This window comes from Athene noctua, chromosome 18, assembly GCF_965140245.1.
Source record: "Athene noctua chromosome 18, bAthNoc1.hap1.1, whole genome shotgun sequence".
Lineage (NCBI taxonomy): Eukaryota > Metazoa > Chordata > Aves > Strigiformes > Strigidae > Athene > Athene noctua.
In genome coordinates, this window is record NC_134054.1 from 13,516,008 (window position 1) to 13,532,354 (window position 16,347).

General features: G+C 70.4%; 4 protein-coding genes across 5 annotated transcripts; 3 read left to right on the forward strand and 1 right to left on the reverse strand.

Annotated features, from left to right (window-relative positions):
• Positions 1-39: 39 nt before the first annotated feature.
• GPRC5C (G protein-coupled receptor class C group 5 member C) lies at positions 40-7,097 on the forward strand. 2 transcript variants are annotated; one of them, XM_074922277.1, is made up of 5 exons: positions 40-2,569; positions 3,999-5,049; positions 5,691-5,785; positions 6,031-6,177; positions 6,370-7,097. In XM_074922277.1, the coding sequence occupies exons 2-5, from the start codon at positions 4,041-4,043 to the stop codon at positions 6,400-6,402; spliced, it is 1,284 nt and encodes a 427-aa protein (XP_074778378.1). In that variant the 5' UTR covers positions 40-2,569; positions 3,999-4,040; the 3' UTR covers positions 6,403-7,097. The 2 variants fall into 2 exon arrangements, with proteins under 2 accessions (XP_074778378.1, XP_074778377.1); XM_074922276.1 differs by lacking the exon at positions 40-2,569 and adding an exon at positions 2,812-2,897.
• Positions 7,098-8,797: 1,700 nt separating this feature from the next.
• Positions 8,798-11,839, reverse strand: CCDC137 (coiled-coil domain containing 137). Its single transcript, XM_074921836.1, has 6 exons — positions 11,643-11,839; positions 11,238-11,368; positions 10,869-11,073; positions 10,469-10,551; positions 10,260-10,339; positions 8,798-9,179 (listed from the first exon to the last, which is right to left on the reverse strand). The coding sequence occupies exons 1-6, from the start codon at positions 11,837-11,839 to the stop codon at positions 9,006-9,008; spliced, it is 870 nt and encodes a 289-aa protein (XP_074777937.1). The 3' UTR covers positions 8,798-9,005.
• On the forward strand, positions 11,159-13,929 carry OXLD1 (oxidoreductase like domain containing 1). Its single transcript, XM_074922410.1, has 2 exons — positions 11,159-12,058; positions 12,510-13,929. The coding sequence occupies exons 1-2, from the start codon at positions 11,159-11,161 to the stop codon at positions 12,900-12,902; spliced, it is 1,293 nt and encodes a 430-aa protein (XP_074778511.1). The 3' UTR covers positions 12,903-13,929.
• A 657-nt stretch (positions 13,930-14,586) lies between these two features.
• PDE6G (phosphodiesterase 6G) lies at positions 14,587-16,258 on the forward strand. The gene is made up of 4 exons (XM_074921924.1): positions 14,587-14,719; positions 15,538-15,764; positions 15,893-15,933; positions 16,062-16,258. The coding sequence occupies exons 2-4, from the start codon at positions 15,619-15,621 to the stop codon at positions 16,136-16,138; spliced, it is 264 nt and encodes an 87-aa protein (XP_074778025.1). The 5' UTR covers positions 14,587-14,719; positions 15,538-15,618; the 3' UTR covers positions 16,139-16,258.
• Positions 16,259-16,347: the final 89 nt, after the last annotated feature.

Below are 16,347 nucleotides of genomic sequence, written 5' to 3' on the forward strand. Positions count from 1 at the left end.
CAGCCCTGCCCATCCCGCTCCGCACCCGAATTCCCCCGTAAGGCCCTTGGCGTAACCCACCTCCCCCCCCCCCCCACGACAGAGCAGCCTTTCCGCTCTAATTCCCCAGAGACCGGGGTAGGGGGGGGGCTCCCGGGGGGATTTGGGATGTCCCAGGCACCGACACCTTCCTGCCCACCCCACCGAGCCGTGCCCAGCACTGGGGTGCAGCGGGGTGCAGCGTTTCCCCCCTGGATGAGCTCTGAACGCCCCCCCCGGCCTCTCCCCGAGGACCGGGGCTGACCAGCACCGGCGTGTGCCAGCGCAGGGTCCGGCTCTGCCCGTTCCCCCGGTGCGGGGTGGCACCCGGGAGGTGCTCGCTCCATTAATTCCGGCATGCGAGGAGAGCAGGACCGGGAAGAGATTAGATATTAACCGGGCCAGCGCCTCCCGCCCGCGGGCAACCACCCCTGGGGGCTCCCGGGGCCGGATCCCACCCCGGGGCCCTTCGCCAGGGCCGGGGGGGCCACGGGCAAGGGGGGGCCGGGCTGGCGAGGGCAGCGCTTGGCAGGAGCTGCGGCCCCGCTCGCGGCGGGCTGGGGCTACCGCCGGCCCCCCCTCGCTTATTTACTTGGAGAGGGAGGTGGAAATGTGCTGACCGCGTCCGCCGAGGGGCTCCGGGCTGGACAAAACCGGCTCCGGTGGAAAACAGCTCCCCAGCCCCGGGCCTGAGCGGCGGCGGCAGCGGGGAGGGCGAGCGGGGCACCCCCCGGGCCCGGGTCCGGCTGTCGCCGTGGCGAGGCGCCGCGGAGCCGGGGCTCAGTCGGCCGTGCCAGCCGTGCCAGCCGTGCCAGCCGCGCCGACGCCCGGCCCTGCGGCTCCCTCGGAAAGGTAAGCCTGGAAAAAATGTGCCCGGCGTGCCGATGTTTTCGGAGGGAGCCTGGCCCGGGTCCCGCTGCCGTGCCGAGCTGCGTCCCAGCCGGAGGAACCGGCTCTGCCCGTGGTCCCCAGCCCACCCCGGGCACCGGAGAACCGGGGCCGGGCTCTGCCCTCACCGAAAAGGCCGCGTGCCCAGCACCAACCACCCCGGCACGTGGCCACGGGAGGGGACCGAGGGCAACCGGTCCCTCGCAGCCCACGGTTGGTCACTGCAGGGCAGCCAGCACATGGTGGCATCACACCCGACCCACCCGGCAGCCGCCTCCCCAGCGGGGTGTTTGTGTAGGACCTACAAAAACCCCAGGGGTGCGCAGCAAAGGCTGGCAAGCCAGGAAAGTCCCCACAGGAAAGGGGTAGGAAATCGCCCACCGTGGCTGCGGGGAGGGGAGCGGGGGTTGGAAACACGAGGGTGAAACCCGTGGGGCAGCCTCGGCGGGACGGACGCCTGCCGGCGGCCCCACGGTGAGCTGAAGGGGGGGGGTCGCGGGGGGCCGGTGCTGAGTCAGCAGGCGGGAAACCCGCCGGCCCCGCGGCGGAAGGAAGCGGCCGGCAGGAAGCCGCGGGCAGCGCGGCCTCTCCGCAGCTCGGGCCGGGGTCAGCGCCGGCGCGGGGGTGGCCGCGGCAGCCAGTTCCGATTATCCAAGGCTGAGCCTTTGCCGGAGAGGCCTACAAGGCTGAACCCCGGACTCCCTGGGGAAACTGAGGCACAGGAGACCACCGCAGAGCCCCTGGGGCCGTGCCGCCCCGCCTCGGCGCCCGGGCGAGAGCACACGCGTGCGCACGTGTCCCGGCAGGGAGGGACGATCCTCCCCCACGGGCCGTTCTGAAGCCAAACGCTATTTAGGGAGAAGAAGGGCAGGAGGGTGGGTGGCCCCAGCGCTCGGCAGCGGGTGCAGCACCCAGCCCAGCCACGCCGTCGCCTTCCCGCGGGTGCCAGTCCTCGTGCCGCGGGTGCTGCCGGCTCCGGCTCTGCCGCCCTTTCTCCTCGGATTGTTTTTATCCCGGCCCGGGCTTGGGGGAGGATCCGCCGGAGGCGCGTTGAACTTTCGGCTGCATCCTTCACCCTCTTGCTTCACCCTCCCAAAATAGCAGCGTCTGCCCGGAAACCGGGTCCCCCGGGGCACCCCCGAGGCTCTGGGGGGGCTCGTCCCCAGCCCCGCGCCCCAGGGATGGGGTGACCGTGGGGTGCCCAGGCCCAGCTCCAGGGTGCACGGCCGCCCTCGCAGGGACAGGGACCAGCGGGCCCCACCGGTCGCCTCCGCCCAGGGCCACCCTGGGCCCCCGGCCCCCCCTGGGCCCCCGGCCCCTCGCTGCGAAGGGCTTTGGGCTTTTCTGGGCCCTGCCGCCCGGCCAAGGGCTCCGGCTGGAGCCGCCAGCTGACGTTCCTCCCGGAGGCCCCTCCGGGCCTGCGCCTCGGGGCTGCCCGGCCGGGGCCGCTGTACCCTGACCCGCCGGCCCCCCCACTCCTGGCTCCCACCCAGGAGCCCCCCCACCGGCCCGCCACCAAGAGGAGGTCGGTGTAAGGCCCCGCGGGGGGTGCTGCTGCCCCGGCACAGCCCCCCTCCTCCGACCCCCACGGACCCCCGAGCTCACCGGGCTGACCCGGCTCCTCCGGGCTGAGACCCCGCAGACTCGTTCCACCGATGGCCAGGTGGGCTCCCGCGCCGATCCTCACCCCCCCCCGCCCCCTCCCGCTCTCTGACCCCCGTTCCCGCACGCACCCCCCCGACACCGCCCCCCCAGCCCCCTCCGTGCCCCCGGGGCAGGTGCCCCCCGCCCGCTGCGGGACCCCGGCCCCGCTCGGTCCCGCGGGAGCGGGGCAGGTCCCGGCCGGCCCCGGGCGCGCTCCCGGGGCAGAGCCGCACCTCGGGGAGGGGCCGGGGCCGGGCAGGCGCGTACGGTGCGGCGGGACCGGGGCTCGCCCGCCGGCTCGGCACGGCACGGCACGGAGCGAGGGGGGCGGCCGGGTACCGGAGCCGGTGAGCGGGGCTGGGGCGGGGGGGGGGGGGGGGGGGGGACCGTGACGGCAACGGGCCGGGAGCCGGGACCCGGCCGCCCCCACGGGCTCCCCTGGCTGGAGAGTTGGGGGCGGCTCTGGGCAAGTTTGGGGTCCGGTACCGGTCGGGAGGGCCGGGGGACCGAGCCGGGGGTGCGGGGAGCGGCGTGGGGACCGGGCCGGGGGTGCGGGGGGACCGGGCCGGAGCCGCCCGGGGAGGGGCGGGGAAGGGGGGGGGGGGGCGGCCGGGCCGGGCGCGGTGCAGCCGGTAGGACCCGCGGGGGGCGGAGGGGGGGGCTCGGTGCCAGCGCGGTGCGGGGGGGTCCCAGTCCCCATCCCGGAGCCGCAGCCCCGGGGTGGGTCGGGGGCTGTCCGGGTTCTGGGTGCCGCTCGGGGGAGCGGGGGGGGGTGTCCCGCTCCCACCTGGGGTCACCTTGCCGGGTCCCGCCGGCTGCCCCCCAGCAGTGGGGCTGCAGCTTCCTCGCTGCCTCCTGCTCCCCGTGCCCACCCCGCGCTGCCCGGGGGGGCAGGAGCGGGGACAGGGACCCCCCCGTGCCGTGCCGTGCCAGGCTGCGGCTGCCTGCGTGCCAGCGGCCGGCAGCACCGGACACGGGACCTGCGCTGGGTCGGTGCCCGGAGCGGGAGGGGGGAAGTGGGATAGGAGAAGTGGAAAGGGGAACGCGCTGGCACGCAGGGACAAGCCGAGGGGACAACCCTGTCCCCGGGGGTCACCCCTGCCACGCGCCCCGGGCCCGCGGTCGGTGGCACCGGAGGAAGGCACCGGCTCAGCCCCGGAGCCAGCGGCGCTCGGAGAAATCCCACATCAGGAGCGAGCGTGTGGGGCACAGAGGGGGCTGAGCCCCCCCGGCCTCCAGGCACGGAGCTACCGGGGGGACGCGTGGCTGCCCGGTCCCGTCTGGGGCTGCTCAGGCCACGCTGGGGTGGGCTCGGCTGTGCCGGTGGGTGCGGACGGGGCTCACCGGGACCCCCTCGGGCGGGTGGGATCCCCACTGGGGTGCTCCGAGCCCTGGAGCTGAGCCACGGCCCCGCTCCCCCCGTTCCTCACACCCTCTCTGTCCTGCAGGCTCCCTGGACGGCCCGCTGGGCGCCCGCACCGCGGTGCAGGATGGGTGCTGCGGCGGTGCCGCCGGTGGTGCTGCTGGCCCTGCTCCCCGCGGCCGGCGGGCAGAGCTCCCCTCCCTCCGGCTGCGGCAAGGACCTCTCCTCCCTCTACTACAACCTCTGCGACATCTCGGCGGCCTGGGGCATCGTGCTGGAGGCCGTGGCCAGCCTCGGCGTGGTGACCAGCTTCGTGCTCACCATCGTCCTGGTGGCCAGCCTGCCCTTCGTGCAGGACCCCCAGAAGAAAAGCCTGGTGGCCACGCAGGTTTTCTTTCTTCTGGGCACCTTCGGGCTCTTCTGCCTGACGTTTGACTTCATCGTGGGGCCGGATTTCTCCACCTGCACCTCCCGCCGCTTCCTCTTCGGCGTCCTCTTCGGCATCTGCTTCTCCTGCCTGCTGGCGCACGCCGTGGCCCTCAACTTCTTGGCGCGGAGGAACCGGGGCCCGCGGGGCTGGGTGACGCTGGTGGTGGCCCTGCTCCTCGCCTTGGTCGAGGTCATCATCAACGCCGAGTGGCTCATCATCACGGTGGCGCGGCAGGAGGGCGGCTCGCCGGACCCTTGCCGGCTGGCGGACGCTGACTTCGTCATGGCGCTCATCTACGTCATGTTCCTGCTGGTGGCCGCCTTCGGCACCGCCTGGCCCGTCCTCTGCGGCCGCTACGGCCGCTGGCGCAAGCACGGCGCCTTCATCCTGGCCACCACCGGCCTCTCCGTGGCCATCTGGGTGGCATGGACGGCCATGTACCTCTACGGGAACCAGCAGGCGGGTGAGAAGCCCGGCTGGGATGACCCCACGTTGGCCATCGCGCTGGTGTCCAACGCCTGCGCCTTCCTCCTCCTCTACGTCATCCCCGAGGTGACGCACGTGACGCGGCGGGGCCCCGAGCAGGCCTTCGAGGACGACATCTACCCCACGCGCGGGGTGGGCTACGAGACCATCCTCAAGGAGCAGAAGTCACAGAGCATGTTTGTGGAGAACAAAGCCTTCTCCATGGACGAGCCCTCCTTCGGTAGGCGCCGGGGCTCCCCTGGGGACCCTCTTGCCCCCCGGCAGGGCTGGCGGCAGGCACCGGGGGCTGGCGACGAGACGTCTGGTCGCGACCCGCCCGGGATTGACTCTTGCCGTTGTTGTGGCTCCTAAAAACTCGTTGGGCTGGGTCTACCAGTTTGGGCTGAGCTCAGCGGTGGCAGGGGTGCTCCCTCCCCGGCGTGGGGTGCCCACAGCTCCTGGCCCTCCGCCCCGGGGAACCGCTCCACCACGTTTCTTCCTAATCGGGGAAGCGTTGCCACCGCGGCCGCGCTCGCGAGACCCTACAATAACACGGGCGGTGTCGGCTGCCGCGATGGGGGCCGGTGGGTGGGTGCCAGCCCCGCCCCACTGAAGGTGGCTGCACCCAGGGGGCAGGGTGGGTGCTCCCGAGCGGCACCCGCACCACGTTCCCCACAGACCCTACAATAACAACCCCCGGCCGGGCTGGGGCTGTGCCGGGAGCGCGGGTGATGCAAACTCCAGGGGACACCCCTGGGAAAGGCGCAGAGCAGCCGGCTGCTGAGTCAGCTCATTAAGCTAACGAGGACCGGCTCCCCAGTGGGGTGGGGGTGGCTCTGTGGGCACCCCCCCTTCTCCCTTCAGTGTCCCGTCTCTTTGCAGCCAAGAAGCCGGTGTCCCCGTACAGCGGCTACAACGGGCAACTGCTGACCAGTGTCTACCAGCCCACCGAGATGGCTCTGATGCACAAGGGGCCGGTAAGTTTGAGGCCGCGCGGTGCCGCCGGCCAGCCAGGCGCTCCGGAGGTGGCCGCATCCTGCCCGGTGGACGGGCTGTCACCCAGAGATGGGGGCTGTGATGTGGGGGAGCTCTGGGGGGGGGGGGTGCTCCACAGCCCCACATCCCAAAAATTGCTGCAACAGGGTGCTGGAGGGGGGTCACACCGTGACCCCGCGGGATTGGGGGTGCTCCCGGTGCAGCTCCCCCCTCCTCTGCCCCGCAGAGCGACGGCCCTTACGACGTGATCCTGCCCCGCGCCTCCACCGCCAGCCCGGCGGCCGGCAGCGCCAGCTCCACGCTGCGGGCCGAGGACGCCTTCGCGGCGCAGGCCCGGCACGCCGGCGCCCAGCGGGACGGCAGGAGCTGCCAGGTGGGTTAATGTGCAACGCGGCGGGCGGGGGAGCGGGCACCGCGGTCCAGCCCGCAGCCGGGGGCAAAGTCTGTCCCTGCCCCAGCGTCTCCCGTGGGAGAGCAGCGGCAGGGATGGCTCTGCCCCGCGCCCCGGCGTGGCTGCACCCCCCCGCCACCGTGCCACACCACGGCCGTCCCGCTCTGCCCGCAGGTGCAGTCCCCATACGGCCGGAACCGGTGGTGAAGCCCCCGCCGTGGCACGGGCCCCGTGGCACCGGCACAGCCGCGGCCCCGCCGTCCCGCTCCCGAGGTCTCACCGAGCCTCCTCCCACCCCACCACGTACGTCCCAGCCTGGCCGGTGGCCGGTTCCTGTGCGGGGGACGCCCGGACACGGTGCCGGAGCCAGCGCTCCTGCTGCCCGTCCCACCTGCCCGCAGCACTGCCCGGGTGACCCCCGCATCGCTGCCGCCGTCCCTGCCGCAAGGACCGGCTCCCACGGGGCCACCCCGAGTTGTCCCCTCGCTGCCTTTGTGACGCACAGACACCCCGTGTCATCGCCCCCACTCCCCCCAGGCCGGGGACCACCCGTCACCGAGCCCCCCGGTTCCGCGCTGACCCTCGCCAGCCCCAGGGACGTCGCAGACCCCGAGCCGACACCGTCCCGCTGCAGGGCACGGGGTGACACGAAGCTCCCCCCAGCTCTGGCTCCTACTGGGCCTCAGTTTCCCTGTTGCTGTGGAATGGGGGGGGGGGCTGCTCGGGGTCCGGGGGATCAGTGCCTTGCTGGGGCTGGGGACCCGGCCCCCCCACAGCTCCGGCTGCCGCCTTGGTGCCTTCCCCCCTCGGGGATTCCCTCCTGGGGGGCAGGGAGGGAGCTGGGCCCCTCACCCTCCTCGTGGCCTTCTCTGTTGTTTTTCCTCTTCCCCCTTTTTTTTCAGGTCAGCCCCAATAAAGGTGTTTTTTCCTACGCGGGGCTGTAGCAGGCGACCCATGACGGGGAGGGGGCACCCAGCCACCCCACCGGCTGCTCCCCCACCCCCCGACTCCTCCGCAGCCAAAGGCTTCCACCACGGTGCCGGTGGGCTCAGCCTCACACCCCCCATCCTGGGGGTCAACCCGGAGCAAGGTTTGGGGGGGGCAGAGATCAGGGCAGGGCCCTCAGCATCCCCCAGCGCCCCCCCGGCAGCACGGGCCGGGGCCAGGAGCACAGATGGGGCCGCGGGCCGGGAGCCGGCAGCTTTGGCACGACGGGCAGCACCGGAGCGGCCGCCCGTGGGCAGATGGGCTGCCTGGCGGGAAACGGCGCGGAGGACGCGCCAAGGTCGGGGGTGGTTTCTCCTGCTCGGATTGCCTTTCCCCTCCACAGCGATTTCTCCGGCCGGGCAGGAAGCCTGCGGCCGCGGCCAATAGTGCCATGAATTATTCAGGGCCTGAAATGGCTCCGTGGGGGCAGGCGGGTGACCTGGTCTCCTTGAGCCCGAGCCGCGGCTGCGGGCACGAGGGCTGGGCACAGCCACGCTGTCCCCACGAGCAAGAGTTTGGCAAAGGCCGTGTCCCCAGCCGTGCCCTCGCCACTGGGTACGAAGCAAAGGAGGCACAGCCCCCCCCCACCAAAAGGCCGGGGACGGCCGCAGGACCCGGCTGTTTGCAGCGGGATCCGGCCGTGGCCCCTCCGCGGGGCTGTGCTGCGTCACCCGTGTTTACCTGACGCCAGCGGGGACATCTCCAAGCAGCACCAGGCACTCAAAGTCCCCAGAGCTGGCGTCACCGCGGCGGTGCCCTCCTCCCTGCCTGCTGGCACGGCACGGTGGGGCACCCGCGGTGTGCCCCCACACACCCAAAGGCACATTCACCTGCAAACCTGGCCACGGCCCTCGCGGGGTGCAAGGGAGGAGGTGACAGCCGCAGGGACAGCAGTCACCCGAAACAAGGGTGTAAAAACCTCTGTCCTCAGTCAGCTCTGGCAGGGGACACCGGAGCTGCCGGTGGCTCCGCTCCCCGTGCGCGGCCCCAGCCCCTCCGGAAGCCCCAAATCCCCCCGGCTGCCGGCAGCGCCGGGCCGGCCCCGCTCCAACAGGCAGCGCTTTGTGCCGCGAACAGCCCTGCCTTTGTCCTGCGCAGGTGAAGCCACCGCAGCGGCCCCACGGGCAAACACAGGCCGGGCCAGGCCCGGTGGTAGCCCCCAAATCCCTTCTCTGGGAGCTGGGGGGCTGCCGGCCCCAGGAGGGGGGGGGTGCCCGGTCTGGGTCGTGTGGCTCAGCCCCGCGTCGGCATGGGGGGCTGTGGCAGCGAGGACACCGCGCCCTGGGCGATCTGGCAGGGCTGTGGGCTGGGGGGTGACGCTGAGGGCAGGGGACCAAGGGCTCACGCAACGTCCCCAAGTGGCAACGACAAAAGAACACCGCGCAGGTGAGCTCCTGAGGGATGCTCCACATCCCCGGGGCGCAGCTTTCCTCTAAATGGGGTCACGGCCAGGAGCCGGGGTCCCCCCTGAGGGTCCTGCCCCCCCCAAACAGAGCCCTGCTGGGGCCAGCGTGCAGCGAGGGACGGTGACAACATGCTGCAGACCGGGACTGCCATCTGCCGGCACAGCCACCGCGCAGGAGGGACACCGGGGAGGCCCCGAAACGCTCAGCCATCAGCGCTCAGTGGCAATTTTACTACAAACGATCCGTGGCACCGCGGGGGTCCCAGCTGAGGGGTTGCCCCGAGCTGAGGAGGGGCTCAGCAACGGCAAAGCAGCATCAAGACAACCATCGCCCTCGAGTCCCGGGGGCCCGTGCTGCCTGCACGCTGCCTGCGCAGCCTTGGGGGGACCGGGGAGGCCCAGCTTGCCCAGGCTGGGCTCAGCGTGGGGGGACTCCGCGCTCGCGCTGCTGCTGTTTGCGTCTCTGGAGGTCCCTGTAGGCCTGGACGACGCGCACCCGCTCCTCCTCCACGATGCGCCGCCGAGCCATGGACACCGGGGACGCCTGGCTCCGGCCTAGGCGGGACGTCAGGAGCAGCCGCTTCTGTCCAGCCTGCGGGCAGAGACCGGACGGGTCAGGGAGGATGAGAAAGCAGGACGTGGCTCTGAGGCTGAGGCCGCCGCTGCCCTTCTAGGGTCCGTTTCCACCCCAAGGGAGGTGAAACAACCCGGGCCCAGCCCAGTGTGTACAAGGGGATCGAGTGTCCCCTCAGTGAGTCTGCAGACAACTCCCAGCTGGGTGGGAGTGTTGTTCACCTCGAGGGTAGGGAGGGTCCACAGAGAGACCTGGCCAGGCTGGAGCGATGGGCTGAGCCCAACCGGGGGAGTTTCACTGAGGGCAAGTGCCGGGGGCTGCCCTTGGGCCACAACAACCCCCAGCAGGGCTGCAGGCCTGGGGAGGAGTGGCTAGAGAGCTGCCGGTCAGAGAGGGGCTGGGGGGGTGAGAATGAGCCAGAGTGTGCCCAGGGGGCCAAGGAGGCCAGTGGCATCCTGGCTTGTGTCAGCCATAGCGTGGCCAGCAGGGACAGGGAAGGGATCTGAGCCCTGGGCTCGGCACTGGGGAGGCCGCCCCTCGGGGAGGGGGTTCAGTTTTGGGCCCCTCACCCCACAAAGGCCATTGAACGACTCGAGCGTGGCCAGAGAAGGGCAACGGAGCTGGGGCAGGGTCTGGAGCACAGGTCTGCTGGGGAGCGGCTGGGGGCACTGGGGGGGTTCAGTCTGGAGCAGAGGAGGCTGAGGGGAGACCTCCTGGCCCTCTGCAACTCCCTGCCAGGAGGGGGCAGAGAGGGGGGCTGAGTCTCTGGAGCCAAGGCCCCAGCGCCAGGCCCCGAGGGAATGGCCTCAAGCTGCCCAGGGCAGGGTCAGGCTGGCTCTGAGGAAGGATTTCTGTGCAGAAGGGGCTGTTGGGCGTTGGAATGGGCTGCCCAGGGCAGGGGGGAGTCCCCGGGATCCCTGGAGGGGTTGAAGAGTCGGGCTGAGCCAGCGCTGAGGGATCTGGGGGAGTTGGGAACGGTCAGGGGGAGGCTCATGGTCAGGCTGGAGGAGCTTCAGGGGCTTTTCCAACCCAGATGGTTCTGGGATTCCACCTGAGGGCACAGCCGATGGGCAGGAGGCATCGTCCCCCACAACTCACCTGCTTTGCAGGGCCCCAGCCCCTGGGCCGCGAGGTGATGGTGGGCGGCTGCGTAACGACTTCACCGAATGCCACCGTGTCTAAGAGAGAGAAGCAGGCGCCGATGTCAGGCAGGAGCTCCCCGAGACACCCCATCCCAGCTCGCCCCCAAATCTCCAAGTGCTGCTGGGGCAGGGGATCACTCAACCACCCCCCTGCACCAAACCCACCTTGGAACAGGCTCTTCTCCAACATGGCCTCTTTCTTCTCCTCCTTCTTCTTCCGCGCTTTTTCGAGCTTCTTATTCTGAAACCTGAAGAGCCGCGTTACGGCCAGGGCTCGTAACAGGAGCAACCAAGCACGTCCCAACCCCGTGGGATCCCCCCAAAACTTGGAGCCCCCCAGCTTCAGCCCAGCAGGAGGGTGAAGCAGGTCTGTGGCTCCGGTCCCAGAGATTCAGCCCGGTGGAGATGAGGCCCACAGCCCCCCACCCGCACCCTGAATCGCTGCCGGGTGCCGGATCGGCGCTGCAGCACCGGGAACGCACCCACCACGCACCCAGAGCCGGGTGACAGCACACGCCCGCGTTGACCCAGCCCGGCCCCGCCGTGGCGGTGGCTTTGCTCTCACTCTTTCTTCCTCTTGGATTTCTCTGGCGCCTCCTTCTCAGGCTCCCGCTGCAGCTGGTTCTTGGTGAGGAAGAGGACGCGCTGCACCTCCTGCTCCATGCGGCAGACGTAGGAACGCTCCGATTCCCCCTTCCCCCTCTTGAACTTGGGCACGGGGATGTCTCCTCGGGCCTTGGGGGCCTGGGCCTTGGGCTGCTGCTTCTTCTCTAGGAGAGACGGGTGACATTACCGCGGCAGTGACAATCTGGGGGGTCCCTCCCGCTGGCAGGGCCATCACTGGCGGGGAGCAGGATGCCCCAGTGCAGGATCCAGCCATGGGCTCCTCGGTCAGGCCCCGGGCACCCCGGCTCGGGCCAGCTCCGCGTCCCACCTGCCGCCCGCTTCTTCCCGGGGTCGGGGCGCCTCATGGCCTCCCGGCTCCTGATGAGCTCCCGCAGGCGGAAGGGGATCTCCTGCTCGTCGGGGTGTTTGGGTTTCATGTTGTCCACCTTCCGCTCCTTCCTGGGAGAGAACGAACGGGATGTGAGGCCTGACCGGAGCACCGGGGACCCGGGCACGGCGGGACACGGCGGCAGCGGGACACCGGAGCCCCTGGGCCGCCCCTGGGCCGCACCAGCAGCCGCGGTGGGACACCGGGATCTGTACACAGGGCGATATCGGGATCCAGCTCCGGGAAGCGGGGACCCCACCCGCGCCCCGAGACCCCGCGTGGGCCCAGGCCCCAAACCGGGAGCCAGCCAGGCCCGAACGCGACCGCGATCCCGCGGGCACCGACCTGCCGCGGCGCGGGGCGGCCGGTCCCTGCCCCGGTGCCGGTCGCTGTCCCGATCTCTGTCCCGGCGCCGGTCCCTGTCCCGATCTCTGTCCTGGCGCCGGTCGCTGTCCCGATCTCTGTCCCGGTGCCGGTCCCTGTCCCGATCTCTGTCCCTGTCCCTGTCCCCGGCCCCGGCCCGGCCCCGGCCCCCGGCCCATGGCTCCGCCGCTGCCCACGCTGCCGCCACTTCCGCCTTCCCTCCGCCGGCCCCGCCCCCTGTTGCCTATTGGCTTCACCTGTCCGCCACGCCCTCACAGGCAGGCCGTGCCGAGCTCCTATTGGCCGGGAGAGCTGCCGGTCGGGTGAAGGCGGGGCCAGCGTGCTGCGGCCGGATGTTGCTGCGGGGGGCGCGCGGCCTGGCGGGGGCGCGCCGGGGGGTGAGGGGGGGGGGTATTTAGGGGAGGGGTCCACGGGAGAAGGGGGTCAAGAGGGGGGGACTGGGGGGGCATGGGGTGATGGGGGGACCGGACCGGACCGGACCGGCGGGGGGGTAAGAAGTGCTGGGGGTGAGGTGTGAGGGAGGAGTGGGGTACGGGGGGGCTGGGGGGGGGGGGTAAGGCGGGATGGGGGCAGCTGGGGGGTACAAGGAGGGTGTTAGGGATGAGCTGGGGGGGGCTGGGGCTGAGATGTGAGGGAGCGGGGGGTAAGGGAGTGGGGTAGGGGGAGATTGGGGGGCGGGGGGGTGCTGCTGGGATGTGTGAGCTGCTGGGGGGGATGGGGGGCACCCTGGGAGCGGGGGGGGGGGGGTGTCTCTGGCCGGGGGGGGCGGCAGGGCTGCTCCCTCCTTTCCCCCCCAGGCTGGCGTCAGCGCGGGGTCGTGGTTCTCAGGAGCCCCCAGACGGCACCGGCAGCCGCGGGGGGGTGCTCAGAGAAGGGGCCCTGCACCCCCTCCCCGCCAACGTCTCCAGCCTCCGGGAACTATCGGACACCTCGGCAAAGGCCAGCGGCACCGTGGACACCTTGGGGAGCAACGGCACAACGGACACCCCCAAGGGTGAAGGGGGGCTCCCTCCTGCTGCCCCCCCGCTCCCCCCCCCACCCACCCACTGCTGCGGAACCGGCTGCCCCAACTGCGTCTGGGTCGGGTACGTGGAGGAGCTGCTGGAGCGGTACCGGGACGGCGGCGAACGGGCCTTGGCGGCCGTGGAGGAGCACGTGGCGGACGAGAGCGTTAAAATGATCCTCAGGATGGAGATCAGGCTGCGCATGAAGAAGGACTGATCTTCCCCTGAGCCCCAAAAACTGGCAAGTGATCCCCCCCCAGGAGCCTCTGCTGCAGGCTGGGGGGCGGGATCCCGACTCAGCTTATTTAAAGTATTTATTTGTGTCTGTTGAGCTTTGGAGGGGGGACGGACCGAGCCCCCCCCGCCTCGGGGACCTGCGCGGCGTCGAGCCCGGGATCGCGGAGGAGTTTCGCTACAGACAGTGCCCAGGTCCTGTCTCGCCTCTCGTCCATGGGGGAACCTGCCCTTGGGGCGCGACACCGGCTCACACATGTCCTGAGCCCCGGATTTCCTGACAGACAAGGCTGCACTCCCCCCCGGACAGAAAATCCCTGCCAAGGGCAGGCTGGCGCATCCCCCCCCCCCTCCCCAGCCTTCCCTGCGCCGCTGCTCTTGCCTCGTCCTTGCGTTCCCCAGCTTGGATTTTAAGCACCTTCTGCAGCTTGGCTGTGACCTGGTGATTGGGGGGAGGCTGGGGCACCATCCTGGACCCCCCTCCCTGCCGGTGTCATAAGCCTCTTAGGGGCTTCTCTATCTGAAGGGCTTGCGGGGGGGCACCCGGGGCTGCCAGCCCCTTCCCCAGGCAGGAGGTGCGGGCAGCGTGCGGCCGCAAGCACATGGGGCCCGGCCACGTCCCGGCAAGGGCACCGTCCCAGCTCCGGCACCAAGGGCGCCGTGCCTTTTCTTCCTTGATTGCCTTTGCCTCCATCTTAAAACCCCGTAAATTTGACCCATCCTGCCCGGCTGGGCTGGGGGGCTCGCAGGCTCCTGGCCATCGGGACCCCCACAGGCGCCCCCCATCCTCCTGGGATGAGCTCCCCAAGGAGCCACGCAGCCCCTGAGCGGTGCTCGCTGACGACACCCAAGCTGGAAGGAACAATTAACACCAGGGCCCTGCTCTTTGCAGGAGAAGTCGCTGGTTCCGAGGGCTTTGTCAAAAACGCTCCTGGATCCCTGTAATCCTATTTGTTGGAGTTCAACTAATTGCAATTAGTGGCAGGGGCTGAAGTTCAATTAAAGTGTACTGAGATTACTCCTTTTTGTAATTGCTTTAGTGCTGGGATTAAGGGAAGCTTTGGAGTGATACCGTCCCCGGGAGAGGGGGGCTGTTGGGCAGGGCGGGCAGGGGCTGCCCACCCCCTTTTCTGCCAGATTTTGGCCTGCAGTGCCCACACCCCAGCAGGGCTCGGGCTGTCCCCTGGATGAAGCCACCTGCAGTGTCACTGTCAGGGACCGTGGACCCTCACCCAGGCCAGCGTGGGGTCTGGCAGCGCCCGCAGGCAGAGCCCTGGCAGAAGCACCCCACAGCCCTCGGTTTTGGGGCCAGACCGTGCTCAGCACCGAGCAGAGGGCAGGTTCTGCTGCCCGTATTTCCTGGTGCGACTGCCTGCCTTACTGCCTTGCCCTCCTGGGGTCAAGCCACAAAGGGTGTTGGGTTCCCAGTTCACAGCTCCTCATGGAGCCCCAGTCCCCTGGGGTTGAGGGACATTGGGGTGAAGTCTCAAGGAGTGGGAGGGTCCCCTGGGACAGGTCCCTTGATGACGTGGGGAGAGGAGGCACAGGATCCCGGTCCTGATGTCGTCAGTCCCAGCGGCACTAATCCAGACACCCCCTCCCCATCCCACCGGGGCAGAGCCGTGAGGAAGGGCATCAGATTACCCATTTGAAAAGAAGGGACATAAATAATCCTATTACCCCAGAGCAGGATAAATCTGCCCTCCCCTAAAAGCCCCTCAGAGCGTCTATAGGACGTGCAGGAGCAGGACGGAGGGTCTCCTGCGGAGCAGCGCTGGCCCCGGGGACCGCGGCGGCTGCGTAAGTCGGGGGCTCAGCTCCGTGCGCGGGATGGGACCCGGTCCTGCTGGCACCGGGGCTCCCGGGGCAGGGTGTTGCTTTGTTCCAGGCAGGAGCCTGCTCCCGCCTCCTGCAACCGGGGACAGTGTTTCTGGTGGCTCCCCAGGCCACGTCCCTTCTCACCCCGGGCCCGTGTCCAGCCACTGGGCTCCCCAGCGGGGCCAAACCCTCTCACAGCCATGCCGGAGCCATCTCTTGTGCCAGAAAGCTCCCGCACCCAGCCCGTGGTGGCACCACGGCAGCGGGATGGAGCCCACGGGCAGCCCTGCGATGTCCCCCTCGGCTGCCACCCTCCGCTGCGGGTCCCGAGGGGTCGGCAGCCCGGGGGGTGCCCACCATCCCCAAAACCCACTCCGCTGCAAACAAGCCCTGAGGGACACCTCGGTCCCACGCCTGCGGCCGCACCGAGGCCAACCCGCTGCGGCACCCACGGCTCGGCACAGACCCCGGGGTGGTGGGGGCTCCCCGAGTGTCACATCCATGCTGGGATGGGGAGGGGGGGGGCAAGGGCTGGAGAAAAAGCCCCGAGGGTCGGCAGCAGCTCTGCTGCCCCCGGGGATGCCCTTCCCTGCCTTTGGGGTAAGGGGATTAGAGGGCTCTGAGCTGGGCTAAGTCAAGATCGCAGGGAGGGGGCTCTTCTCCGGAGCGCCTTGGAAAGCTGATCAGTGACATCCGAGGGGCCCCGGGGCAGGAGCAGGGGCACAGGGTGCCTGTGGATGGTAGGAGAAGCTGGTACCCCCACCCTGCTCCTCAGTGTCCCCGCATCTCGCCTCCATCAGGTGTGAGGAGACGCTCCGTGCCAGCGCCGGACCCGCAGGGACAACCGCGACCCAGGGCAGGCTGCCGGCCCCGGCACAGCCATGAGCCTGGAGCCCCCCAAGCCAGAGATCAAATCAGCCACAAGGGTGACCGGGGGACCCGCCACCCCCCGGAAAGGACCACCCAAATTCAAGCAGAGGCAGACGAGGCAATTCAAAAGCAAACCCCCCAAAAAGGGGGTGCAGGGGTGAGTGGGGCAGAGATTTGGGGGGGGGGGGGGGGGGGGGGGGGGGGACCAGGACGTGGCCGTATGTGCCCAGCTGGGGTTGGGGGGAGCTGGCAGGGGGTCAGAGCAGACACAATCTCCCTTTGCAGGTTCGGCGACGACATCCCGGGCATGGAAGGGCTGGGAACAGGTACGGGGGGGGGTTGGTCCTGTCCCCACTTGGCCACGGGTGGGGAGTGGGACTCGCTGTGGGCACAGCCGCCTGCAGCCGGGCTGGGGGGGGGCATCGTGCTGATGCAGCCTCTCTCCTCTCCCCAGATATCACCGTCATCTGCCCCTGGGAAGCCTTCAGCCACCTGGAGCTGCACGAGCTGGCTCAGTACGGCATCATCTAAGCGGGCTGCGACCATCGCCGCTCGCCCACCCCGTAGTGCTGTGTAGGTAGAAGGCACCCCGGCCGCACGGTGGGGCTCAGCCTGGAGAAATGCTCATTAAAACCCAGAACGAGCACAGGAGCCTGGTGTCGTGCTCTGGAGTTGGCAGGGGTGCGGACGGAAAGCGTCTGTCCAAGGCGCGGGGTGGGACGGGCAGAACGCGGCTGGGG

Bases quoted from the DNA above. Each gene is read 5' to 3' on its own strand.
- CCDC137 (XM_074921836.1), bottom strand. From the start codon at position 11,839: ATGGGCCGGGGGCCGGGGCCGGGCCGGGGCCGGGGACAGGGACAGGGA. The intron at 11,369-11,642 runs GTCGGTGCCCGC...GTTCTCTCCCAG, and splicing joins GCCGCCCCGCGCCGCGGCAG to GAAGGAGCGGAAGGTGGACA. The intron at 11,074-11,237 runs GTGGGACGCGGA...CGTCTCTCCTAG, and splicing joins CGGGAAGAAGCGGGCGGCAG to AGAAGAAGCAGCAGCCCAAG.
- OXLD1 (XM_074922410.1), top strand. From the start codon at position 11,159: ATGCCCCAGTGCAGGATCCAGCCATGGGCTCCTCGGTCAGGCCCCGGG. The intron at 12,059-12,509 runs GTGAGGGGGGGG...CGTGGTTCTCAG, and splicing joins TGGCGGGGGCGCGCCGGGGG to GAGCCCCCAGACGGCACCGG.
- GPRC5C (XM_074922277.1), top strand. From the start codon at position 4,041: ATGGGTGCTGCGGCGGTGCCGCCGGTGGTGCTGCTGGCCCTGCTCCCC. The intron at 5,050-5,690 runs GTAGGCGCCGGG...GTCTCTTTGCAG, and splicing joins CATGGACGAGCCCTCCTTCG to CCAAGAAGCCGGTGTCCCCG. The intron at 5,786-6,030 runs GTAAGTTTGAGG...TCTGCCCCGCAG, and splicing joins CTCTGATGCACAAGGGGCCG to AGCGACGGCCCTTACGACGT.
- PDE6G (XM_074921924.1), top strand. From the start codon at position 15,619: ATGAGCCTGGAGCCCCCCAAGCCAGAGATCAAATCAGCCACAAGGGTG. The intron at 15,765-15,892 runs GTGAGTGGGGCA...CTCCCTTTGCAG, and splicing joins CCCAAAAAGGGGGTGCAGGG to GTTCGGCGACGACATCCCGG. The intron at 15,934-16,061 runs GTACGGGGGGGG...TCCTCTCCCCAG, and splicing joins CATGGAAGGGCTGGGAACAG to ATATCACCGTCATCTGCCCC.